The sequence below is a fragment of the Citrus clementina genome, unplaced genomic scaffold (assembly GCF_000493195.1).
Source record: "Citrus clementina cultivar Clemenules unplaced genomic scaffold, Citrus_clementina_v1.0 scaffold_6, whole genome shotgun sequence".
Classification (NCBI taxonomy): domain Eukaryota; kingdom Viridiplantae; phylum Streptophyta; class Magnoliopsida; order Sapindales; family Rutaceae; genus Citrus; species Citrus x clementina.
Genome location: NW_006262139.1, coordinates 14,472,510 through 14,496,848, shown reverse-complemented (window position 1 = coordinate 14,496,848; position 24,339 = coordinate 14,472,510). Strand labels below are relative to the sequence as shown.

The 24,339-nt window shown below is 34.3% G+C and overlaps 6 protein-coding genes across 12 annotated transcripts; 4 read left to right on the top strand and 2 right to left on the bottom strand.

Moving 5' to 3' along the window:
* Positions 1-335: 335 nt before the first annotated feature.
* On the bottom strand, positions 336-1,382 carry LOC18039687 (subtilisin inhibitor CLSI-I). Of its 2 annotated transcripts, XM_006429078.2 has the most exons (3): positions 1,308-1,382; positions 1,089-1,227; positions 336-664 (listed from the first exon to the last, which is right to left on the bottom strand). In XM_006429078.2, exons 2-3 carry the CDS (start codon positions 1,174-1,176, stop codon positions 435-437), a joined length of 318 nt encoding a protein of 105 aa, XP_006429141.1. In that variant the 5' UTR covers positions 1,177-1,227; positions 1,308-1,382; the 3' UTR covers positions 336-434. The 2 variants fall into 2 exon arrangements, with proteins under 2 accessions (XP_006429141.1, XP_006429140.1); XM_006429077.2 differs by having other exon boundaries at positions 1,089-1,364.
* A 5,737-nt stretch (positions 1,383-7,119) lies between these two features.
* LOC18038445 (L-type lectin-domain containing receptor kinase IV.1) lies at positions 7,120-9,944 on the top strand. Its single transcript, XM_006429076.2, has one exon. The coding sequence runs from the start codon at positions 7,742-7,744 to the stop codon at positions 9,791-9,793; it is 2,052 nt and encodes a 683-aa protein (XP_006429139.1). The 5' UTR covers positions 7,120-7,741; the 3' UTR covers positions 9,794-9,944.
* A 1,295-nt stretch (positions 9,945-11,239) lies between these two features.
* Positions 11,240-14,607, top strand: LOC18039812 (glucose-induced degradation protein 4 homolog). Its single transcript, XM_006429075.2, has 8 exons — positions 11,240-11,397; positions 11,575-11,630; positions 12,082-12,225; positions 12,896-12,969; positions 13,168-13,222; positions 13,330-13,392; positions 13,713-13,840; positions 14,205-14,607. The coding sequence occupies exons 1-8, from the start codon at positions 11,352-11,354 to the stop codon at positions 14,281-14,283; spliced, it is 645 nt and encodes a 214-aa protein (XP_006429138.1). The 5' UTR covers positions 11,240-11,351; the 3' UTR covers positions 14,284-14,607.
* A 922-nt stretch (positions 14,608-15,529) lies between these two features.
* Positions 15,530-17,408, top strand: LOC18039811 (putative cyclin-D7-1). The gene is given in 6 exon segments (XM_006429074.2): positions 15,530-15,817; positions 15,919-16,005; positions 16,096-16,194; positions 16,288-16,492; positions 16,739-16,869; positions 17,154-17,408. Coding segments are annotated over 6 exon segments (1,065 nt in total).
* Positions 17,409-19,577: 2,169 nt separating this feature from the next.
* LOC18037918 (light-harvesting complex-like protein OHP1, chloroplastic) lies at positions 19,578-20,766 on the top strand. Its single transcript, XM_006429073.2, has 3 exons — positions 19,578-19,863; positions 19,961-20,083; positions 20,173-20,766. Exons 1-3 carry the CDS (start codon positions 19,642-19,644, stop codon positions 20,239-20,241), a joined length of 414 nt encoding a protein of 137 aa, XP_006429136.1. The 5' UTR covers positions 19,578-19,641; the 3' UTR covers positions 20,242-20,766.
* Positions 20,637-24,339, bottom strand: LOC18037917. 6 transcript variants are annotated; one of them, XM_006429072.2, is made up of 12 exons: positions 23,958-24,339; positions 23,739-23,865; positions 23,568-23,641; positions 23,413-23,459; positions 23,171-23,318; positions 23,011-23,055; positions 22,733-22,937; positions 22,580-22,641; positions 22,353-22,453; positions 21,666-21,720; positions 21,526-21,573; positions 20,637-21,145 (listed from the first exon to the last, which is right to left on the bottom strand). In XM_006429072.2, exons 1-12 carry the CDS (start codon positions 24,190-24,192, stop codon positions 20,967-20,969), a joined length of 1,326 nt encoding a protein of 441 aa, XP_006429135.1. In that variant the 5' UTR covers positions 24,193-24,339; the 3' UTR covers positions 20,637-20,966. The 6 variants fall into 6 exon arrangements, with proteins under 6 accessions (XP_006429135.1, XP_024038152.1, XP_024038154.1 ...); XM_024182384.1 differs by having other exon boundaries at positions 23,011-23,037; XM_024182386.1 differs by having other exon boundaries at positions 23,963-24,087.

The following is a 24,339-nucleotide window of genomic DNA, read 5'->3' as shown; positions in this document are numbered from 1 at the left end:
GCGCAAGGTCGCGCACTATGTTCGTTTTTAACTTCCCAAAATTTATACTAATTTTCTAAAAGTTTCAGTCAAAATTGTTTTTGAAAATCAACCCAACAACAAGACAAGATAGTACCAGAACAAGAATGGGTTGTCTGACATCCCTAGGCAAGAGATTTAACAGGGCACTGAAACTGCAAGATCTACTCACGCACACTAATATACTGAATGGTTATTCAAATACCATATGGTCCATTCACTTATAAGAAAGCACTGCGTCTCAATTTTCAGATATAACATATACAATGAAGAGAGCAAATGATAATGGAAGAAGCAACACAATTAACAAGCAGAAAAAACTTAAATTTGAAATTTCAAGGGGCTGAGAACATGCATAAATGCATGCATCCGTACATACATACAAACATACATACATACATACATATATGTATGTATTAGCCAACGCTTGGGGGCCTCTCAACTTTTCCAGAGGAATCAACATATAATCGAACTCGATTGTGTCTGAAATCCATGGTGACAAAGCTGTTTGGTGGAACCACCTGCACTTGAGCCCCTGGCCTCTCTTCCTTTATCTTCTTTTCTGCCTCTTCCGCAGTCAAGCCCACTAATCCAGGCCATGTCTTTATAGCGGCAGCGTTTGGTCCTAGTAATTGCCCATAAGTTCCTGTATCAAGCTCAAGTATCATCACCATGTTCATTAACAAAAGGACGAGTTAAGCCTCCAATCGGGAAATCTTCAACTTTATTAAAATTTAAAACAAATTTATCACGTTGCAAACTCGTGTTTTTCATCATTTACAATGTTATAAATATGTTCCAAATCTTAATACAATACTAAGATTTCTGAATTAAAAAATTTTCGAGCAAAGGACCTACCATATATGATCCAACAACACTGATAAAAAATAATAATAATAAATTTACCCACAAAAGTTATTGACTCTGCAAATTGGTCTTTTTTTTTTTTATTTATCAATTTTGTACTATTTAAATTCCGAATCGATGATCAACTAAATAAATTTATTTTAAAAAAAAACCACCAGAACATACCCCAATCATCACAAATTAAGAAAAGAAAATCAAGTTACTTGGTAAAGTCGGTGTTGATTCACTAGGTTGCGCCTGCTGGGGCTGGGGCTGAGGCTGGGGCTCGGTGGGTTTCTTCTCCTCAGACATAACGAATATCGAGATGATTCACTGGTCCTTGCTGAAAGACAATAATCTTCCCTGTATTTGATATTAAGCTAAAACACAGAGTATAATAATATCATCAACTTTAATTTAATTAAAGAATTAAAGAGTGTTACTTCGAAATCTCCAATTCCAGCTTTGGTTTTGCCATGTGCAGAAGGTTCCAGGCAAGCCAAGACGTGGATTTCGGAAACTCCCATGCACTACAATAATATCTTTCTAGTCTTGCTTGGCCGGCCCGCATAGCGCGCCAGACAGGCCATCCGGCTTTCGAGGATCGGCCCGGTAATATTAGAGCCGGGCCCCGGTTTAAAAACCCTTTTTTAAATACGCTCAATGAAATATATTAAAAATTATAGAGTGAGGATATTCAAACCCAGAACTACTTGCACCCATATTTAAAAAAATATTTTTGTTACTGATATACCCCAAATTTAGATTACGATTTTAGACATTATACAAGACAATAAAACTAAAGAAAAAAATTGAATTCATATGCTCTTCTTTCAAGTTTCAAAAGCCGCTTATACTATGCCTTCAATCTCGACTCATGAAGCCAAACAAAAGAATAATGTTTATTGTTATACACTTGGAGACAAGTTTCAATGCAGAAGAATTAAGCATCAAGTAGATTACAAATTGAAGCTTGTCTGCAAAATAAACTTTCCACGAAGACAAGATGATGTCTATTTACAAAGTATATGAAACCAACAAAAAATCATTTCCAGCAAAGATTTTTTTAAGAACTATGATATTTACTTTTTACAGGTTTTTTATTTTGATTTTGGTTCTGATTTTTTATAACGCAAACAAATTGACAACGACTAGAGGCATGTATATAGGCAAATTTTTTTTAAAAATCGTTTGGATGTATTGCAAACAAAAAATTCAAGCAAAATTTTAGATCGAATTTGTTAATTTATGTGATTAATTCCAATCTATACGTACCATAACTTAGAGGCACGAAATTACGCCAAGTGTCCTATATGTGCCATAACTTAGAGATACAAAATTACACCAAGTGTCCAAATAAAAAAAAAAGAAAGAAACTATCCCGGAAAATCAAATAAGTAAATAAATGATATCTAATCTATTTGAGAGAAAGTAACACTGGAACAAAATTCCCTTGGGACTTACGATAATAACTAAGAGTAAAAAATCATTCTAATTTCGAGATTCTAAGGTCTGAGGGAACCACGACTAATTATGGAATTCCGGAGTCTGCAGGAACCATGCCCAAGATCATAGGAGTATGGAAGCACATGGGCACGGAATAAATGACGTAGGCCCGGGATAAATATATTTATTTCCCTACGAATAAGGTCACGTCCACGTGTGCAATAATAGTTGGTGGCACATGTCATCAAGAAGAGAGACCAAGGCAAAACTCTAGACCCATGTCATTCATCAACTATAAACAGGGACCATCTCACCAAGAAAATGGGGATCCCTCCTAAGTTGAAAACCCCTAATCTTGTTTATTGTTCTTGTTTTCATTAGACCTTAAAATCAAACACTGACTTAGGCGTCAGAAGGCCCTTTTCAGGCACTCACCACGCCAGATTCGAGTTCAACGCGTGTCACAAGTTTTCCACAAATCAAAAGTACGTGTGAAGGTAAATTCTTGTTGCCTTCATAATCAAATACTTGTTTAAATGATTGATACTAATCCACAATATTTTTATATTAATAAATTGGTTTGTATTTGAAGGAAATCAATGGGAGTATTATATGGTATATTTATTTGTTTAAAATAATTTGAGTGCGTGTTTGGTTTAAGGTGGGTGAATAGAGTAAAATTTTAATTTTTATATTTTAGTAGTGAGCTTTTTTAGTAAATGTGTTTATAAAATATTTTAGGGGTTCAAATAGCGTTATCTAAAATTATATTGTTTCTAAAAACATCCATTTTTATTTCACAATTACCCTTCAATATTATTTCTCAGAAAATAATAAAATAAAATAAAAAACTCTGTGTAGTTACTATTGCAATAATCATAAGAAATCTTCATAGATTTGATTAACAAGAAGGATGATGGTATGCAACTTTGGATTTCTAAATTTTAAATTATCTTTCTATTTTGCATCAAACATACTTTTTATTTGAATATAAAGTACCTATTAATATAAATGTTCTAATTAAGGATCTTAATGATATCAAAATTAGGGATGAACTAAAAATTAAAAAGTTATAGACTCTAATGTATTGAATTTTATCATATATTATATTGAATCATTTTTTTCTTTTTACCTTATCGCTGACTTTGATATGATTAGAAATCCCTAATTGGAAGCTCACCTATTAATTCATCAAATATGAAAACTCCAAAATAAAAAAAGAATTGAGACAATTCATTAAGAATGAGTTATTTAATAACAAACTTGAATCTGATTATAACATTTTAAAGTTCATTTTACCAACTCTTCAAATGACTTTGTTAGTAATTTCATTTTCACTTATGGAGTTTCTCTCTATTCTTTTATTTATTTATTTTATCTAACTTGATGTTGATCATGAAATTTTTACTTGCCAATTTATTGCAACATCTACAGCAGGCAACAGCTGTATTTTTATTATACATGAAAATTAAAAACCAATAAAACCCCAATAGAGAGAGAAGGGGTGTGTAATCAAACATCAGGATTAAAACTGCAAACACAAATAAAAAGAGGTCTCATGAGGTGTTTGGAGGGGGTGCTAGTAGCATCAATCTAAATATTATAATTAACTATAATATTATAAGAATTTTGATTAAGTTTGTGACTATGAGAGCCTTATAGTATGTGATTGCATACGTGGTGATTTATTATTGGTGAAACTGTATTGTGTGGGACCTACTTTGCACACTAGATCGGAACTCATATTATAAAATCTATAAGACGAAAACATTAAGCACATTGAGCTTGATTTGGCACAGACAATCATACCCGTACTGGCGGGGAAGAAGGATGCTTTGCCTGTTGTCTCTAACTAAGTGATCTATAGAGCAAGATAAAGTGGGCGCAAGTGCAGTAGCTCAAGGCAGGTAGTAAAAGTAAAGGCAGGCGCATGGGCATCTAAATCGCTATCTGAAAATAGCATGTATAAGAGAAAGATGATGCGCGAGCCGCCCTTTCTGAAAGTTAAGTAAAGGCCAAAATATGTTAGGTAGTGAGATGGTAATTTGATCACAAGTCAAATGGATTCATCATGAGACAAACCCAGTGGTGGAACTATGCACAAACAATTGTATCATATGGGCTGTATTGATAGAATTGTTTCCTGAAAAATACATCACTATCTAGGGTAAGCTTATGTTACATTTGGTGTAAGTAACAGCAACGACGTGACCAATTGACCCACGTAAGAGCAACACGTGGCGGTAAGGATCGACACTGAAAACATGTTGAAACCGGTTGGAGCCAGTTGCAAAAAGTGTTAAAAGTAAAGTTAAGGACTCATTCCTTAGAATAGCCGGTTGAATATTAGTGCCATATTAATTAAAATTTCAAAAACAAAATTAAAATTTGAAATTTAATTTTTTTTCCATCCCGATTGAAATGTGGCTGTCAAACTTCTGGAATCCATTTTTCTCTTGCTCCGTTTATTGAAGAAAGCAACATCTCCCTTCTCTAACATAATCAATGAAATATTCAAAGTTTTATATTGGAATTCATTGATTAGAGGCTGAAAAAAATAAGAGATCATTTCTAGGTCTGTATGTTATTACTGATTATTAAAATGAGGAGGACATGCAGTTTGAGAAACTATGAAGATTTTCAAAAATTGTTAATTTGTTTCTTTAGCCTTAAACCATGCGGTTCACGCTGACTTTTGATTCGCTTCACTCCGACTTTCGTTAGGGTCGATTTTGGGAGTTTTCTAAATAAATGCATTAAAATAATAAGGAACCAGCCATAACAATGAATCATGTGTGTGAAATTATTTAGTCAAGACAACTTGCGAAGATGAGGTTTCAAATTTTACCTTTTTCAGTGATATTCGGGCGGCTCTAGCTTCGGTTTTGGTGAGCAGCAATTTGTTAGGTTTCCAAATTTAAGTGAACCTGCAAAATTGAAAGCGGAAGCTTATAATATCGTTTGGTGTTACTGTTATTTTCCCCTCTTTCAAACCCTGATTACTCTCATTTTTCCCTGTTCTATTTTTCATACCCAAAATATGCGCTCATCACTTTCCTTCTCCCTCCATCAATTTCATTACCCATTACCCCGTTAACTGCAATTTTCCAGAACCGTTTCGGGAGGTTGCCCATATTTTCTTTATAATAATTGTTTGACCATTGCACGTGTACCTCATTCTGTGTTAAATTTCTTCACATCCGTTGGATTTGAAAAATTACAAATCCAACGGCCCATATCGATGGGCTGTTTGTTGCAGCAAATGTAACATAGGCGTTGCCCACTATCTAATATCTAATGATAGTTTTAAGGAAAAGGCCATGCATACTCCCCAGTTTAAAACGATGACATAGATCCCTTCAGTTTCAAAAATAGCCATATGGACCCCTTTTTTTTTACTGTTTCGCCCTTTGATTACAATAAAACATTTTATAATGTTAAAAATAATAAATAAAATAACTTATAATTACAAATAAAATATTAAAATAAATATAACTAATACAATAACATATATATGTCAACTGTCAAGCTAGTTATTTCAATATTAATCTTTTATCAGTATGTCTTGACATATTTTATTAATACTTAAATTCATCAATCAGACAATTAACTTTAATATTTAAGCTAATAAAGACATGACAAAAATAATAATATAATATAGATTTTTCAAGTTACTTTGAATGTTAAATACAATTATTTTTATATTATTAATCTATGAAACTATTTTATTAACAATAAAATACATATGATAGTTAATAATATTAAAATATTTTTTTATTATTCAAATTGATTTTATAAATTTACATTGTTTATATATTAGATTATTTAATATTATTATGTATTTATTGTAGAATTTTATTTAAAGTCAATTTTTAGATTATTATTATCAAAGGGTATAATAATTAATAATAGGTCTATATGACCATTTATAAAACTAAAAAGGTTTACGTAATTATTTAAATAAACTCTGGAGGTGGATTAGCTTTTTTTTTCTATTATTTAAATTGAATTTTTGATTCAACCAAACAAGACACAACACGGAAGTTTCTTTCTTTGGAAGGAAGGTGACTTTACTTCTTGGCTTATTGTCAATTTATTATTTAATCTGTTGAATATATTTAATTAATTATATCTATTAACTTGATTTAACCAACTCTAGTGCAACAAATCACGCTGTTGCTTAAGACTTTTAGGAATTTTGAAAATTTTTGCTTCCACATCAAGGCTTCTATTATGAAAAAAAAACAAAAACCAAAGTTTCAATGTATATTGCGTGGAATTATGCACAAAGATTGCATCGTTCGGATTTTATCGAGAGAAGTGTTTCCCAGAAAATACAACCAAATCCAATTATATTTAAAAATTAATTTTCCAACCAACCAAAGAACACAGTTTTCTTTCTCTAGAAGCAAGGTGGCTATAATTTTCTTTGGTCTTATTGTCAATTTATTATTTAGTATGTTGAATCCATCCAATTGTAATTAGCTAATTGTGCCGATTAATTTAATTTATAATTAAGTTTTTATTTGGTATTGAGATACTGTAACTTTTAAGTTACAACTGTTTCAGAAAAAAAAAATTATAACTATAAAGTAAATATTAATAGTATGTAATAAATACAAATTTTAAATAATAATTTTGACAAAATTAATAAGGTATAATAGATTTTTTTTATTATACGAGTGTAAAATCAAATTAAATTAACTTTTAAAATACGAAAATTAATGTTTATCAAATGTTTTAATACTATCACTCCTAAATCGCAGTAGTTCGACCTCAATTTCAAGCAGCCCACCTCTGGTGCAACAAATCACACCATTGCTCAAGACTTTGGAGAATTGTGAAGATTTTTGCTTCCACACCGAGGCGTCTCATTCAAAGAAAGAAGCAAAATTTCAATTTCTCAGCCCTCATGGACGTGGACCACTGGCGTATTCATGGTGCACACGCGGGCTGACTCTAGTATCAACCCACATTCATGAATTTCAACTTCCGATGGCCCAGAGGCTGCCATTTTTTATGTGAGCGCCTTGCGCCTCCCATAGCCATTTACTTAAAACGATCGAAGCCACCGGAACCTAAAATATCTCCCTATGTATCTACTATTTAATATTTATCGCCTGTCCGCGCATACGACAAAGATTTTCCCACCAAAACGGTCCAAGGCTCCAAGCATGGCAACGAGAAGCAAGCAATAACGCACGCCAGTACACAAACAGTAGTCTCATGTAACACACATCAAATGTGGGGCAAATATTTACTTTTCAAAGGGAGACTTCTGAGTAGTAGAGAGTTTGACGTTTGCAGCCTGGCGGCCTGTATGTATTAGTTGTATTGGTCCAGTCATCATTTGGACTCATTTTTCCAATTTTATTTTCTATTTACATAGATGCTGCACACGCATGATTAGGCATCGAGCAAGAGATAAGCCATGGCCTTCAAGCTTCCAATACCACTGGTGTCTCTCCTGACCATCATAATCATCATCACCACTAGCTCAGCAGCAACGGCAGCAGCAGCCCAAGATAAAAATCCAAGTTTCATCTACAACGGATTCCGTTCAGCCAACCTAAGCCTGGACGGGATAGCACAATTCACCTCCAATGGACTCCTGAAGCTAACCAACGAGACCAAACAACAAATTGGCCATGCCTTTTACCCTGAACCAATACCCTTCAAAAACAACAACAGCAACTCATCAACAGCAAACGGCACCGTTTTCTCCTTCTCCACCACCTTCGTTTTCAGCATCCGCTCCGAGTTCCAGAGCATTCTCAGCGGCCACGGCATCGCCTTCGTTATAGCTCCAACAAGAGGCCTCCCCGGTGCCCGTCCCAGTCAGTACCTTGGCCTTTTCAACGAGAGCAATCTTGGCAACGAAACCAATCATGTTTTCGCCGTTGAACTCGACACAATCGAGAGCCACGAGTTCTTTGACATCAATGACAATCACGTAGGCATCGATATCAACAGTCTAAAGTCTGAGATATCATATCCAGCTGGTTACTATGGTGATCATTTTGTCAACTTGACTCTTATTAGCGGTCGCCCAATGCAAGTATGGGTTGAATACGATGGCTTGGAGAAGCGAACCGATGTTACTTTAGCTCCAATCAATATTCCCAAGCCAAGGTTACCGCTTTTGTCGCTGTCCCGTGATCTTTCCTCTGTTCTTAATGACGCCATGTACGTTGGATTCTCATCCTCCACCGGCTCAGTCTTAGTGTCTCATTATATTTTGGGTTGGAGTTTTAAGATCAACGGCCAAGCGCAGGAGCTCAATCTCTCTCAACTTCCCAAGCTTCCCCGTGTAGGGCCTAAGAAAAGATCAAAGTTTTTGACAATTGGGTTGCCCGTAATTTGTGTGAGCTTAATTTTAGCCGCTGTTTCGGGTGTGGTTTATGTGATAAGAAGGAAAAGGAAGTTCGCCGAAGAGCTTGAAGATTGGGAGCTTGATTATGGCCCTCACAGGTTCAGGTACAAAGATCTTTACATTGCCACTAAAGGGTTCAGAGAGAAAGAACTGCTAGGCAGCGGCGGATTTGGGAGAGTGTATAGGGGTACACTGCCCAAATCCAAAATTGAGATTGCAGTGAAGAAGATTTCTCACGAATCCAGACAGGGGATGAAGGAATTCGTTGCGGAGATTGTGAGCATCGGTCGCCTCAGGCACCGGAATTTAGTGCAACTCTTGGGATATTGCCGGCGTAAAGGGGAGCTGCTTTTGGTCTATGATTACATGCCTAATGGAAGCTTAGACAAATACCTCTATAACCAACCAAAAGTCACACTAAACTGGAGACAAAGATATGGAGTCATCAAAGGTGTCGCATTAGGCCTGTTATATTTGCACGAAGAATGGGAACAAGTTGTGATTCACAGAGATGTTAAGGCAAGTAACGTGTTGCTTGATGGTGAATTAAACGGAAGATTGGGAGATTTCGGCCTGGCAAGATTATACGACCACGGAACAGATCCACAAACAACGCACGTTGTGGGAACACTTGGGTACCTTGCCCCTGAGCACAGTCGGACAGGCAAGGCCACCACAAGCGCTGATGTGTTTTCATTTGGGGCATTTTTGCTTGAAGTTGCTTGCGGGAGAAGGCCAATTGAGAGACAAGAGCCAGAAGAGAATTTAATTTTGGTTGATTGCGTGTTTGACTTTTGGAACAGAGGTGAACTTCTTGAAGCTAGGGATCCAAATTTGGGAACGGAGTATGTGGCTGAGGAATTGGAGTTGGTTTTGAAACTTGGGTTGCTGTGCTCTCATTCGGACCCAACGGCAAGGCCGAGCATGCGCCAAGTTGTGCAAATTTTGGAAAGGGATGTAGCTCTGCCTGTGATTTCAGCTCTTGGGCTTTCAGCAAGTGGGATTACGTACCAGGAGGGTTTTGATGATTTTGCTGTGTCGTATTCGTCTTCTATGGGCTTCACTCGCCCATCGTCCGTTGCAGAGTCACTGCTTTCAGGTGGCCGATGAGATGATGCTTCAAAACTTTTAATCTGTGAAAATTTTGATGGATGATCTATTTGTATAGATGGTAATTATAACTAAATATTGAGTGCTTTGTATTAAACCACGTATCACGGTGATAAGTGCTTGAAATATTATAATATTTGATATTGATGAACGTTATAACCTCTTAAATCTTTGAAATATTCGAAATATTCTCGAAGTCTTAAAATATTTTTCTTTCGATTTAATTGAGTTGGTTCGTTGGGTTTGGTGTAAGCTCCATTTATAATTTGATTGAAAAATTCAACATAATTATATGGATTCTTTGTATATTGCAATTATTATAGTTTAGATTTAAGATCTACTTAATTTGATCAGTATAATTTATTTAAGTTTCGTGAAAGTTTGAATTCATACACATATGGTAAGTTAAAAATTTAGTAAGTTTAGTTCGAAAATTTGTGCCAACTAAAGATAATATCTTTAGTTGAACAAAATTGAAGGCACTATCTCACCATAAATTTCACCCTTAATGGCGCCCACATGAGTTCGAAGATATACTTTTATATTATTTTTTGATAAGATCAATAATAAACGTACATACAAAATTATTTTGAGCTCGTTTTTGTCATTATTTTGTAACTTTATGATTTTATGAAATTTGAATAAAAAAAAATCAAGTGGACGTTGGTACAAACATAAAATACTTTTTTTATTTAGGGATATTATCATTTTACTACTAATGTTTTACTGACATATCATGTCAGTACTAAGGTTTACCGAAAAGTATATTTTACTACTAAAATTTTGCGCAGTTATCAATTCACTACCATTCCGTTAACAACGTTAAAAGTTTGTTGATGTCATAAGAGTATCAAAGATATTTCCAGCTGTAAGAGTAAAATTGTTTGTTAATTTAATAGATAAATTATCATTTTACTATCAAGTTTTTAGGGGAATTATTATTTTACTACCAAACTCTTAGGGGTAAAATCGACTTTTAACTTAATTTCCGTTAAATATTAACTTTTTCTTAACGGAATGGTAGTGAATTGATAACGGCGTAAAATTTTAGTAGTAAAATATATTTTTCGGCAAATATTGGTACTGACATGATATGTCAGTAAAACTTTGATAGTAAAATGATAATTTCCCTTTTATTTATATAATTGTGCTTATTAGTACGAGCACAAATATGCTTCGTCCACACATGTGATGTAAGGATGGGCTGTGAAATTGTTATTATCAAGGCCGGAAATGTATTATTATTACAATCCCAATGAAAATTATAGGAACACCATTTTGGCATCATATAATTTGGCTGTAGAATCATGTATAGAAATGGGGATACAAATGAAATTATTTCTTCAATTAAAATTAAGGATTTGAGTCACTTGACATCTTTATTTTTGGGCCACTTTGTGGGCTTAACTTCCGACCCTAAAAGGGTCGGATCCGAACCAGGTTCTTAATTCGGACATTTTCACTTCATTCAAAACCACAAGGATAAAAGATTCTCCAACAAAGTGGTGAAAGAGGGATTCTTTTTTTTTTTTTTTTTATTAATCAAATCAATCAAGAAATGCCAGTGAGAGTTGCAGAGAGCTCAGCACCTTCTCAAGTTTCAGGTATCATTTTCCCGGGTTATCGTCCGTTTCACTGAAATGCGCTTAATCTAGAAACGTGATCAGTCCGTAACGATAATATTAGGGCATAAAAAATGCTTTATTTTATATTTCAATTGCTACATACTTGTCAAAGTCTTTGCTTTGTAAGCTTAATAACACATTTCCTGAACTTTTTAGGTGCTCATTCTGAAGAATCATCGCCCCCTATTTGCTCACTTTTGACTGTTGGACAGGTAAATTATTAGTCTATACTAATTGTGCATAATTTTCTTTTTACAAATAATTGAGATTAATCATTTTGAATTCTTTAGGTTTGGTTGTTTGGAATTTCAATTTTTGCGAGGGTGATTGGTTACCTAGCAACTTAAGTAAGATTTCAGTACTTGGACAGTCGATGCAAAATGGTCCAGTTATTTGAATGGAGAAAAATATATGACAATATGCGTGTCACTATGTTTCTTACGTACCGAACTTGATGCTGGAGAGTTGCTTGCAACCATGATTGCGTTTTGAGTGATCCGCACTTCTGCTTTCTGAATTTTATGCTCCGTCTCGTTTAGATGATTCGCTGCCTTACTTTTGTTTTTACTTGTAATATCTATGATCTACATCATTGGAGGTGGTATGTCGTGTTATGCATTACTTTAAAAAGTTCCGAATAATAGTGGCATGTTTTTGTTGTAGGCCTTCTCGGGTACTCAAAATGTTTCTAATCTGCAAAAGGAGGAAGCATGGAGAGTTAACGTCCGGATACAAGGATGTGACCTGGAACATGGATATCTTTGTGGCACCATGGAAGCTCTAAATGTCCCTATGGCAGACACTCCGGTAACTGGTTTTTCCTCTGATTCTTTTCTATATACAAAGCTTTGCTATTGAAAGATATGAAACCATCTTTAATTGAATACTGTCAACCTTATTTATTAATTCTGGATGCGACATGCATATCTTTCTAGTTTTCCCCTTCTCTATATATGGAGCTTTGCTATTGAAAAATTTGAAACTATCTTTATTTGAATACCGTTAACCTTATTTATTGATTATTCATGCGATATCCACGTCTTTATTTTTTTACCATAGGCTTAACCAGCCAATTATTCAATGTTCTGTTTCTTACCTCTACTTAACTTTTCATAGATAACTGTTATATATCCAACTTTTTATATGATTACCTATGTTACCAGGCATGGCAGACCATTGTAGCGCAGAGATAGAAAATTTCTTTTGCATGCTTATCTATGAACTGTTGTTAGATTCAAATAAAACAAAAGTTGGGACTGTTTTTGTCCCATTTTAAACAAATTTATTAAGTTACAGGATCCGTATTCTATATATATATATATATTGCTGTGTATGCACATTTACATGAATAAGCATTTACATGCATGCATATTAAAAGGCTGGCAATTTTGGTCTTGTATTTATTTGGAAATTTGGTCAACCTAATTTCTTGTAAACTCATTGAATGTTTACATTGTCCTTTTGTGATGTATTTCAGGTGGTAACCTTCTGGGAGGGAGAGATTGTTGATGCAAAAAATTATACCTTTTACACTGGCAAATGGGAAGCAACGTATTCTTCTATCTGTTTTTCCCCTCTCTTTCTTTTAGTTGAGCATTAATCATTTAATCTGTTAGCCTGCCGGTGATGGTGAACAATGATTCACTACTTTCTGGTCAATAAGAAGTGATATGAAATCCTGTAAGAAAATAAGATGCAATTAACATGAAGCTCCTTCCCATCTTAATTTGTTTATAAAACCTTTTACAGGCCAGAGGATGATATAAGGCACTGGACAAAGTTTCCATCTTTTGCGCCCCTTCTGGTAAGGAGTTAAAATATTAAACCTTTTAACATTATTTTTGAAGAGTTAGAACTTCTTCCGCATATGCAGAATCTGTTCTCATTTGATCAGGTCTAAATTCTTTTCAGAGTCGAGTGGAGGCTGATGGTGGCAAATCTTTGGACCTGAGTAACTACCCATACATATTTATGGTAATTGTGTTTGAGTCTTTTCATTAAGAGAAACAATGTAGTTTGAATTTTGTAAGGTAGTTTATGTCAATGCCATATTGTAGAAAGCTTTGCACAATCTAATTGACAGGTGGATCACATTTAATTTTTGAGATGTTAAAACTAATCAGTTTGCGACTGGCTGACCTGGCAAATGCCATGTGCACTGTTGCACCATATATATATTTTTTTCAATAATTCAATATAAATTTCTTTAAGATCTAGCATTATTCTATAAATTCATGCAAAAAGTCATATATGTCAAGTAATATAACTTTCCATTTTTTAATTTTCCATTGCAGAGATGGAAAGAGCAATACTTTGTGAATGTTGGAACAGACTGTGGGCTAACTATAGCAGGATTTTACTATGTTTGCTTCTCTTGTAGTGATGGCTCTATTAATGGCTTCTATTATGATCCCAATAGCAGGTACTTCTTTGCTTGCAATTCATTTTTGACTTATTATTGGTCAGTGTTGCATAATTTACCTTTTTTCAAAAGGACTTCTTTGTTTTAGTTTTCGCTAGTGTGCTTAAGATTGAATTGCTGTGGTTTTCATTCGAAAGCTGCTATGAAATAGAATCACTAGTTGTCAAATAAAAGTGAGTTTATTGTTGGTAAACATCAACGGCAAAAATTAAACTGGGTTTATGCTAGTCCTGCTTGCGGTTGCGGGAACTCCCTTTTCTGTAAATAGCAAGTCGATGGTTGTTTCGTACTTCAGTCTTTGTTATTACTCTCCAGCCTTTCCATTTTAAAGTTATTGATGACATGCTCTTGAATCAACTTGCAGCCCGTTTCAGAAGCTTGAGCTGAAATGTGCGAATGAGGGGAGATCAGGATTCAGTTTTTCATCATACGAGTTACAGTGAGACAAAAACAAGAAGCTGATGAGGCCACCAGCAACACGGATTTGACGACTCTGGTCCTGCAGATTCTGTCATCAGTTATTGCAGACAGGAGAATTTTCAATAGTACATCCGTACAAGGACTCCCAAGTCTCCAATGCATGTATATGTTTTGATGAGTCCATTGTTGACATTGATGAGATACACTTTAACATATATTTCGTATATTTATCTGAAATCAACTTTTTAAGCAATATTTAGTCATTGTTAAAAAAGGGAAAATGAACACTCAATCAGGGTCAGCAAGTTTTGACATGCATGCATCTTTGCAACAAGTTAATTATAGTGTTGGGCAATACAATCTCATTATTTTCATCTCTTTCACTATTACCCTTTAATTAATTAGTAATTATCATTTGGAACATGTATTCTAACTAATCACATCCTCATTACAATGCATATGTATGCTTATAAGCAATAGATGGATATTTTTTCATTTTCCCGCATAAGAAAACAATCCCAAGTGGCCAAGGGAAGACTGAAGTTGAATGGCTTGGTGTTTGGGGGAATTGAAGTATCTCGTGGACAGTAAAAGCATAATGATACAGGCACTCTGATTAGTTGAAACAGCAGTTACTGCCCTCATGGTCGTCAATCAATTCATTGATGCAGATGCTCAAAACGTGGTGGGGGCCCATGATCGCAACTGTCGCAGAGCAACCTTACGTGACAAAATGAAAACCAACCCAGCACGGCATCACCCCCCACATATTATCTCCTACTCATTCGGTGCTTAACCATCAACACTTAAAAACAGTACTCTTTCCCACTACTGAAGGGCAAGCAATGCACATTTATGCAACGCGCAATAGCTATACGCTTTATATCCCATGCATCCTCGTGTGCTCACGCAATTGGTCAAAATAACATCCACGCAGCTGTAGCATTTACCCCATTTCATGAGGGACGTGTCCTTCTTTTTATGAGAATTTTTGCACTCACAAGTCATTAACCAACCACCCCCCTCATTTATCTCTTATAACTAACGAACTATACGTGCCATATCCCCCACTCTCTCTTACTACACGCCTCTTTCATTTTTTACCGTAGCAGTCTTCTATTATTGTTGAGCACAAGAGATTCTCCGTGTCAGAGAACATTTTCTGTGTCTTTATCTTGACTCTCTCTAGTTTGTGATTTTTTTTTTTTAGTATTATTTTGTAGCTCTATTTGTTTTAGGGTTTTGCCTGGCTGCACGTAGAACTGCAGTATGAATACGGAGAGTTTGCTTTGTGATGAGTTGTGGCTTTCAGACCCTGCCAGTACTGCTGATTGCTATTCTGATCGAAAACCCAAGCAATGCAATATTTTGGAGAGCTGTGAATGTGAATGTGATGGCACTTCTTTTTACAAGACTAAGGAAGAATGTGAAGAGGCTGCTATTATCTGCCTTGATAAGGAGCTGAGTTATATGCCTGAACCAGGATATGTGGAGTATCTTGATAAGTCGAATAATTTGCCACACTTTAGATTCAGAGCTGTTCAATGGCTTATCAAGGTTCCTATTCCTTATGTTTTAATATCCTACTCTTTACATTTGCTTTTCCCCACCAACAGAGCTGACATTAAAAAATCCGTATGTGTCACTTGTGTTCTCAGTCCCGCAGTAGGTTAAATCTCTCTTTCGGAACTTTTTTCAATGCTGCAAATTACCTTGATCGATTCATATCCATGCATCAATTCCATGTAAGAAATGAATCTTTCAATCTCTCTCTCTCTATATATATATATGCTTTTGTTTGTTACACTCACTTTTAATTTCTAACTTAATTTCAGGAATGGAAATATTGGATGGTGGAACTAGTATCAGTGGCATGTTTATCCATTGCGTCCAAGTTTAACGACACCTCCTCCCCCTCATTGCATGAAATTCAGGTGATTATTGTTTTTACAATTAATGTTAGTTAATTGTTTATTTTATATGAAATTAATAACCCCAGCTGGCGATTGTATATGTGTTCACTGAAGATGGAGGAACTTGATTATTCATTTCAATCAAGCACAATTCGGAGGATGGAGTTGACACTATTACAGTCATTGGGGTGGCGCCTTGGTTGCATTACAACTTACTCTTATGTAGAGCTCCTGCTTACGAATTTTGACTCTTTTGAATTTCACCTTCACAATGAGTTAACTACTTTGGTGACAAAGTTGCTTCTTGGAGCTGTATTAGGTACTTTTTTTTTTTAATTTTCTATTCAGATTTGCCCATCTGAAAACGATTTTTTTTTACCAAAAGCACGACAAAACTGTGATAAAGAATTTTGACCTTCTGTGAATTCTGAGAATTGTTTTTTTTTTTTAAGTGCAATCATTAAATAAATTCTCAGAATTCACAACATAATCGGTTTCATCACGCCTTTGTTCAACTATCATTGTCCATTCTTCTTGCGAAAGCATATTAACCAAACTAATGCAGATGCCAGATTGTTGAAATATCAACCAAGTGTTGTTGCAGTATCTGCTTTATGGTGCAGTTTAGATGAGTTGACAGCATCATCTTGTGCCCACGTTGCCTTTATCACAAGGCTCTTTAATCAAGAGCAAAAGGTATATACATATGCACAATTACCACTAAAACCCTAATCCCTCATCTTGAATTTATTAAATATTATAATTAAAAATTAGGATTCTCTCCTAATTTATAGTCTTCTAAAAGAGTACTAATTAGTCATAGTATAAAATTAGAATTTATTATTTTTATATGATAAACACGAATTACCATTTTGTATTCTACTAATAGAGAAATTTAAATAAGGAGAAAATCTTACTCCTCATGTTATATACTGATTAATTATAGATTTATTTTGGATTTTTCTTTCTTCTTTCTGTAGGATGATGTTGTTAAGTGCAATATGATCATGAAATCAAGATTAGTGGACCCATTGTCAAACTTGATTGGCTGTGGGCAACCTTATTCCAATTGGCCATCAAGTCCAGTGACAGTCTTGTTGAGGGAGCGGATTGATATCTATGATTGCCAAGTTGATCTCTCTATTTTCAACCAGATGCAGATGCAGATGCCTGGTTCCAATGTCACCAATAATCTTGAATCTTTTAAGAAGAGAAGGAAGGAATAAAGCTCATGATATATTTGTAATTTGTTCTAAAACCATCATTAATTATAATTTCACTTCTTGTTTTTGTTGTACCAAACATTGATCAAGGCTTATATACTTTTAAAAAAAACCACACAAATAAAATATATATATATATATATATCAAGTAACTTAGAAAGAAAGATTAGTCGATCCAACCAGTTTACTTAATTAATAGGAGATTGCAACATTTTTTTTGTCAATATCATCTATCCATAAATCTTTGGGAATTGGGAGAAAGTGAATGTATTACTGTATTCACTTGCATGCATAATTATCAATTTATCATGCACTTCTCTTTCAAGCAATACACAATTAATTGGTAACTAATTAAATTAATTCTCTTTTGGGGAATTTGAACCTAGACCTTTTGTAATCAACTCAATAGGTAAAAGAGCACTCAAAAGAAGTTATGACCAAATTTGTCTCATGAGAAATTATTGTAAGAAATAAAGTGATGTATCTAATCATTAAACTTCAAAATTTGAAAACAAATATTGGATTTTTACTGCATATAAATATTAAGGATAATGTCACACTTAAATCATTTTATGGGTTCCTCTATGATGCTGTAAATTTTTTTACAGCATCAATAATGTATTAATTATGAACCATTAGATCTAATCAATGGTATACAATATTTGTACTAAAAAAATAATTTAAAAATAATGGTAACCGTTCAAGTGGATAGATAATTTTTGTAAAATAATAGTGACCACCTTTAGAGTTTGAAACAATTTCACTTAAATAGTATATTTTATTTAAAATTACTTTTCAGCCCTCCTTTAAATTTGTAATATGATAATTTCTTTTAAATAAATCTTCCAAAATCAGTTACCATTAAGTATAAAATATAATATCAAGTAGGCTATTTAACACAAAGTCTTGTAATAATTTTTATTGTATGAATTTAATTACAAACCACTAATACCTAAACAATAATGATAATAGAAAGCATTGCAATAAACGATTTTATATGTGTTTTATTAATAATACTATATGAGTCACAACAAATGAGAAATATTTTATTCACCAATTGAGAAATATTTTATTCACCAATTATTATTGAAAAATATATATGTCTATATAACTATAGAGTGAGAAATATTTTGATTTAATTTTTTATCAAAAAATTAAACTATTTATTTCATGCAATTCAATGGTGGATGATATAACATTATGAAATGGTGCTTTGACTTTCAATATCAACCATTAGACTATGAGATATTAGTGGCTCAAATATTGTACCAAAATTTTAAGTTAAAGTATCACAAACCATATCTTTATAATGGAAATATAAAAACATACAATGATTTTTTTTCCTCATTTTGTCCATTAAATATTATTTGATGTAATATTTTATTTATTGTCACTATTAAATTATCATAATAAAAGTAATGACTCTTCGTAGCATATAAATTTTATAATTAATATCAAAGAATAACATAAAATAATCTTTCATGATTCATAACTAAAGTTAATTAGAAATATGTGTTAGATTTCTCAACAATGAGTTTATTGATGTAACTATGACATTTACTTAAGTATATGTACTTAGTTGTGTTATTTATTAGTGTTATATCATATATAAATTTTGCAAATTGCAACTTATTTATTTGATTTGTGTTAAATAACCTACCATTATATTTTATACTTAATGGAAATAGATTTTGGAAGATTTATTTAAAAAAGATTATCACATTTCAAATTTAAAGGGGGATTGAAAAATAATTTTAAATAAAATATGTTATTTAAGTGAAATTATTTCAAACTCTAAGGGTGGTCATAATTATTTTACAAACTTCTCCACCCCTTACACGTTTCTTAACCGTTTACCATTATTTTTTATTTTTATTTTTGCCTACAAATATTGTGTACCATTGATTAAATCTAATGGTGCACAATTAAAAACATTATTGATGCTGTAAAAAAATTACAGCATCATAGAGGAATCCTTACTTTATAATGTCTTAAATATATCATAATGTAATGCCAATAAAAATGTCAATTTTAATATGAAAATTTATTTTAGAACAGTAGGTTTACCTTTGAGGCAATCCTCTTATCGTTTTTTTAACTAACGTGGCCACATATTATTGGATGCCGATCTGAAACGCAAGCCAGACAATCTTTTGGGGAGTGGCAATAATACAAGACATCCACAAGCTCTTCCGACTGGTGGCCCAGCACGCGAATTGATTTCGTTCGCATGATGAAGTAGATAATGTGGAAACCAATGAACGAAGCTCAACTTTTGAAAGCAAAAACAAAAGCAGCCATGGCCTCTTCATCACTCATCTCATCATCTCTCCTGCCCACAAAATTTCTAACAATCCATCGCCAAAGCCAGCAACTCTCGCTCTTCAACAACCATAGCTGCAAGATTGATACAGCCTCCAAGAGGCTACCCACTTTCAGAGTCGAAGCTGCAAAGATTCCTTCTGGGGTATCTCTTCTATTGCTTGCTTGCTTTGCGCTCTCTATTGCTTCCATTTGATTTGCCATAATCTTGCAAATTTATTTGGAAAGTTTTAATATCTTAGGTGGATTTGCCAAGAGTGCAACCAAAGTTCCAAGCCCCATTTCTTGGATTTACCAAGACTGCTGAGATATGGAATTCTAGAGCTTGTATGATTGGCATTGTTTTTACTTTCATTGTTGAATTGGTAAGGATCCTTTTTATAAAGGGAAATTGCTTCTTAAAATATTTGTAAACATTGCTTAATAGTTGGCATTTTGTTTTGTTTTCTTCCAGATTTTGAACAAAGGAATTCTTCAGGTTATTGGGGTGGAAGTTGGGAAAGGTCTTGATCTTCCTCTATGAAGATTTTATTGGGTATATTTCAATATACATGCATGCAACTTACTCTGATTTGATGGAGAACAAGTCTTGTAACTGCATTTGTAATTCTGAATTTTGACTCTTTCATTATACCATTAAACCACTGCATGAGTATACATGAAACAATCTTACATAACATTGTTGTTCGGCAGCAATTTACAGTTTCAATTTAGTTTGTAACTGTTTGCTTAAATCTCCTCAATTGATTTCAGAAGCATCAAATAGCTCAAGTTTAAGGTGGAATTATTAAAATTCACATCTTATAAGCATTATAAGTACGGCACAGAGCTGTGCATCAATGGTTATAGCAAAATATTAACAGTATTATTATTATCCAACATGAACCCATCAACTCAGGCAAGAATTTCTCCGGTGACTTCACAAAAACTGGATCTAAATCTACTCATTGTGAACATTACAAATTCTGAGGTCTCTAGCTAACACAATTATCCGACAGCCTACAGATGCAATTTATGTGTATCCATTCTCATATTTCAAAAAAAAAAATAAAATACATGAATAAACAATACATAGATTCATGACACAAACAGGAAAGATGATGCGCCATGGTTCAGGAGCAAATTCTCACGTTGCATTGTGATGTACTGGCAAGTTTTGAAATGCTTCTGTAGAATCTGGTAGAGTGTTGAACTCTGAGCTTGGGCAGCCAAGGCACAAGTTAACCATTTCTGCATAACCTGGAACGATTACATGGTCCGGCTGGTTCGAGCATCAATAACCAGCGGTTTGTTAGATGGCTCCGAGAAGTTCAGCGCCTCAGCTAGTGACACACGGCGGTTTCTCCATGCAGCCTCTGCCCATCTTTTCATTCTCTCACCTTCATCCTTTCTGTTCTGTTGAACAGAAAGTGCTTCTGCGTATCCCCCTACACAATCAACAAGCAGGATAAATGACACACATTCATCAATCAGTACAGCATCCAAAAAGATTTAGACTCAATAATAGTATCAATTGTGAAAGCAGAATGTTGTCAAAACTAATAGAAACTGAATAATGCCATTAAGACACCGAGACTTCATAGCTGGAAATATGTTCTTTTAGATGATGTAACAAGCAAGAGATGCAAGAAGTGAATGGCCAGGTCTAGTGCCAGGGTATGATGTGTGTATCATGATAGCAATAATGAAACCAGAATCACAACCAGTTTAAATCAAGATCACTGTCATCACAGAGTTGAAATCACTTCATATGGATATGAGGCTATCCGAAGAATCAAGAAGAAAACACTACAGTATTTAAGTATACCTCTGGCAAGGGCAACTATATCAGTTCTATCTACTTTTGTCTCCACACCTGTGCCATAAAAAAATAAAAAAATAAAAAAATAAAAAGTTATTCAAATTTTGCATATGGGGATAGGTAAAAGGTTAAGACTTTCCCTGTACCTTCAGATTCCAATGGTGGAGCTTTCAGAAATTCTAATGCCCTTCTATAGAGACCCTGAAAGAAATATATTGTTAAAACCATTGCAACGGAAAAATCCTAATCTCACTACAACAGGACACACCATAAACCAACTAGATTAAAACCTATAAACTTGTATGAGTAATAATTTTATCAGGACATTGTAAGTCATAATATAACTTCATAAATAGACAAAGGTTTAAGCAGCAACTTGAAAGCAAAATTAATGGGTCTGTGTTTCAACTGTCAATGTTTGTAAGAATCTAGAATATATTTAAACTTCACCTTTTAGACCACTTCCTTTTAAACCAAAAAATCCCTCTGACCTATACCAGACCCTACAACCTTGGTAGTCAATAAACCCATGGGATATACAAATATCCCAGGTAGGTGCACGAAGGGGATCTGAACCATTGAACTCTTGGTTGAATCCAAGATCTTTACCCTTCACTCCCCTTGGGATTTATGTTTTGACCAATTTAGCTAAAGGACAAGAATGAACTCATTACGAGACTGAAGAGTGTACTCTGACCGAGCTAATTTACGCTTGCGGTAACCAGGTGCTGCGATCTCGGGTCACTGAAGTTAAGCATCAATATTTGCAGAAGATGCCTATGAAAATTGTTTTTCTAGATGCTAAAATTTTAGGGAGATTTGGAAGTTCTAACCTCTTGAATTAGAAGAGCACTTGAATGCTCCTGCATTGCTTTATTCCGAAACATAAGAGCTAAGCAGGTTAAGACAACTCCAACCTTGGGATGGTGAGAACCTACAAAACAATAAAACATCTGCTCAAAACCCACATATTGTCCACAGTTAGACTACGAGAATTGCTACCAAGTATGTACCGGAATGATAAAACAAAACAAATCAATGGCGATAAAACAAAACTAACCAAAGACTTCCTCTGTTTTAGTTAGTGTCCTGGTAAGTATCTCCTCAGCATCACCAAAATTCCTGAATTCAAGGATATGGAGATGTGGCATCAGAAGATGATATCAGAATAAGCAATGATTAAAGGGCATTTTCCAAGAATTTTAAGCCTTACCCCATGTGAGCCTCAAGCTGTCCTAAAGCAAAGGTAGCTGCCAAAGCAACTTCCTCTAAAGCCATATTACATGATCCTAAGGTATTCATGTCACTAAAATCTTTTTGTTCTGCCAGCACTTCAATCACCTTCTGGTAAAACTTCTTCGCCAACAAAAAGTTCCGTGTTGCATGCAAGTATTCTCCATATGATAAAGCAGCACTGCCTATATACATAACAACTTTAATGCATTGAACAACAATGTGTTCCAAAACTACAAGTAAAAAAAATGACCTCACCAGTACAACCCTCCTCCTCTTGTAACCCTTTAAAGAAAGATTCAGCTGCATTAATACAAATCAAGTTTTATTACCAAAAATCAATACAACCCATATATATATATATGTATATCTTTTCAGAATAACAAAACATAAATTGGCAAAATTGGGTTAGCAGTACCTGATTCAAGATTACCATGGGCGAGCTCGACCAACCCTTTTACTGCATTAGCACGAGAATTGACAGCCCCGTATGTCTTATAATTTTCAGGTTTGTGCTTTTCACAAAGTTGTAAGCATTTATCTGCGACCACTGATGAAGTATCATCCTATATAAGGGGAATCATCTCCAGATAAATTCTAAATTTGATACACACATTGAATAAAATCAAAACACCAATTTAATTATTGGTCACAACTAACCTGCCCAAGCTGTAAATAGAGACCAGCAAGAGCTTCCATGGCAGCAACTACGACAAAATCCAAAAGAGAACCACGAGTGAATAGCCTTTTCATCACAAAACCAAACAGAATAAACTGAAACAAAAATGCAAAACTTTTTAATAGGCAAAACTGACCTCTAACTCCCAAAATAGAGTTCTTAAAATTTTCAACTTTCTGAAGCTTCTCTATTGCCTCCACATAATTTCCACTAATTGGAACATCAAAATTCAAAAATAAAATTTTTTTGGATTTTTCAAGCAGCATAAAATAAATTAGTAAAAATAAAAAAATAAAAAAGATAAAACCTTTCATATAATAAAGTAGACATAGCAAGTAACGAAATTCCCCTCCAACTTTCAGCGAGCTGCCCATCACTTGGCTGAGTAGAGAGACACTGCTCCAGCACTAACATACCCTGCGAGTAAGATTCATCTACATACGCATGACGCGTGTCACAATTAATTGAAATTTACTTTTCTTCTTCATTAAAATTGATTAAAATGGGAAATGAAATTGGAAGTAACCTGACTTTTGAGACCTGGCATGAGAGAGAGCATAATTGATCATCTGAAGGACAACTGGGTTTGAATTTAGGCCGTTGATTCTGTTTCCATTTCCATTTGCATCATGGACTAATCTTCTCGGCAGTGGTAATGTTGATGCAGAGAGAAGGCAGGGCTCGTGGGAGGTGGGTCCCGGTAACCGATTGATTCCGGAGACAGTAGTCGCTAATCTAGATAACTTAAATACGGTGCGCATCGTCCCTAGTTTTGATTTTCAATTCTTCCTTCTTCTGCGTTTGTTTCCTTTTGCAGGAAAATCGGCAAAACGCAAAACCCTTGGGCTTTAGAAGTCACAGTTAAAAAAAAAAAAAAAAATCACAGTAACAGGTTAAGAGAAGAGAAG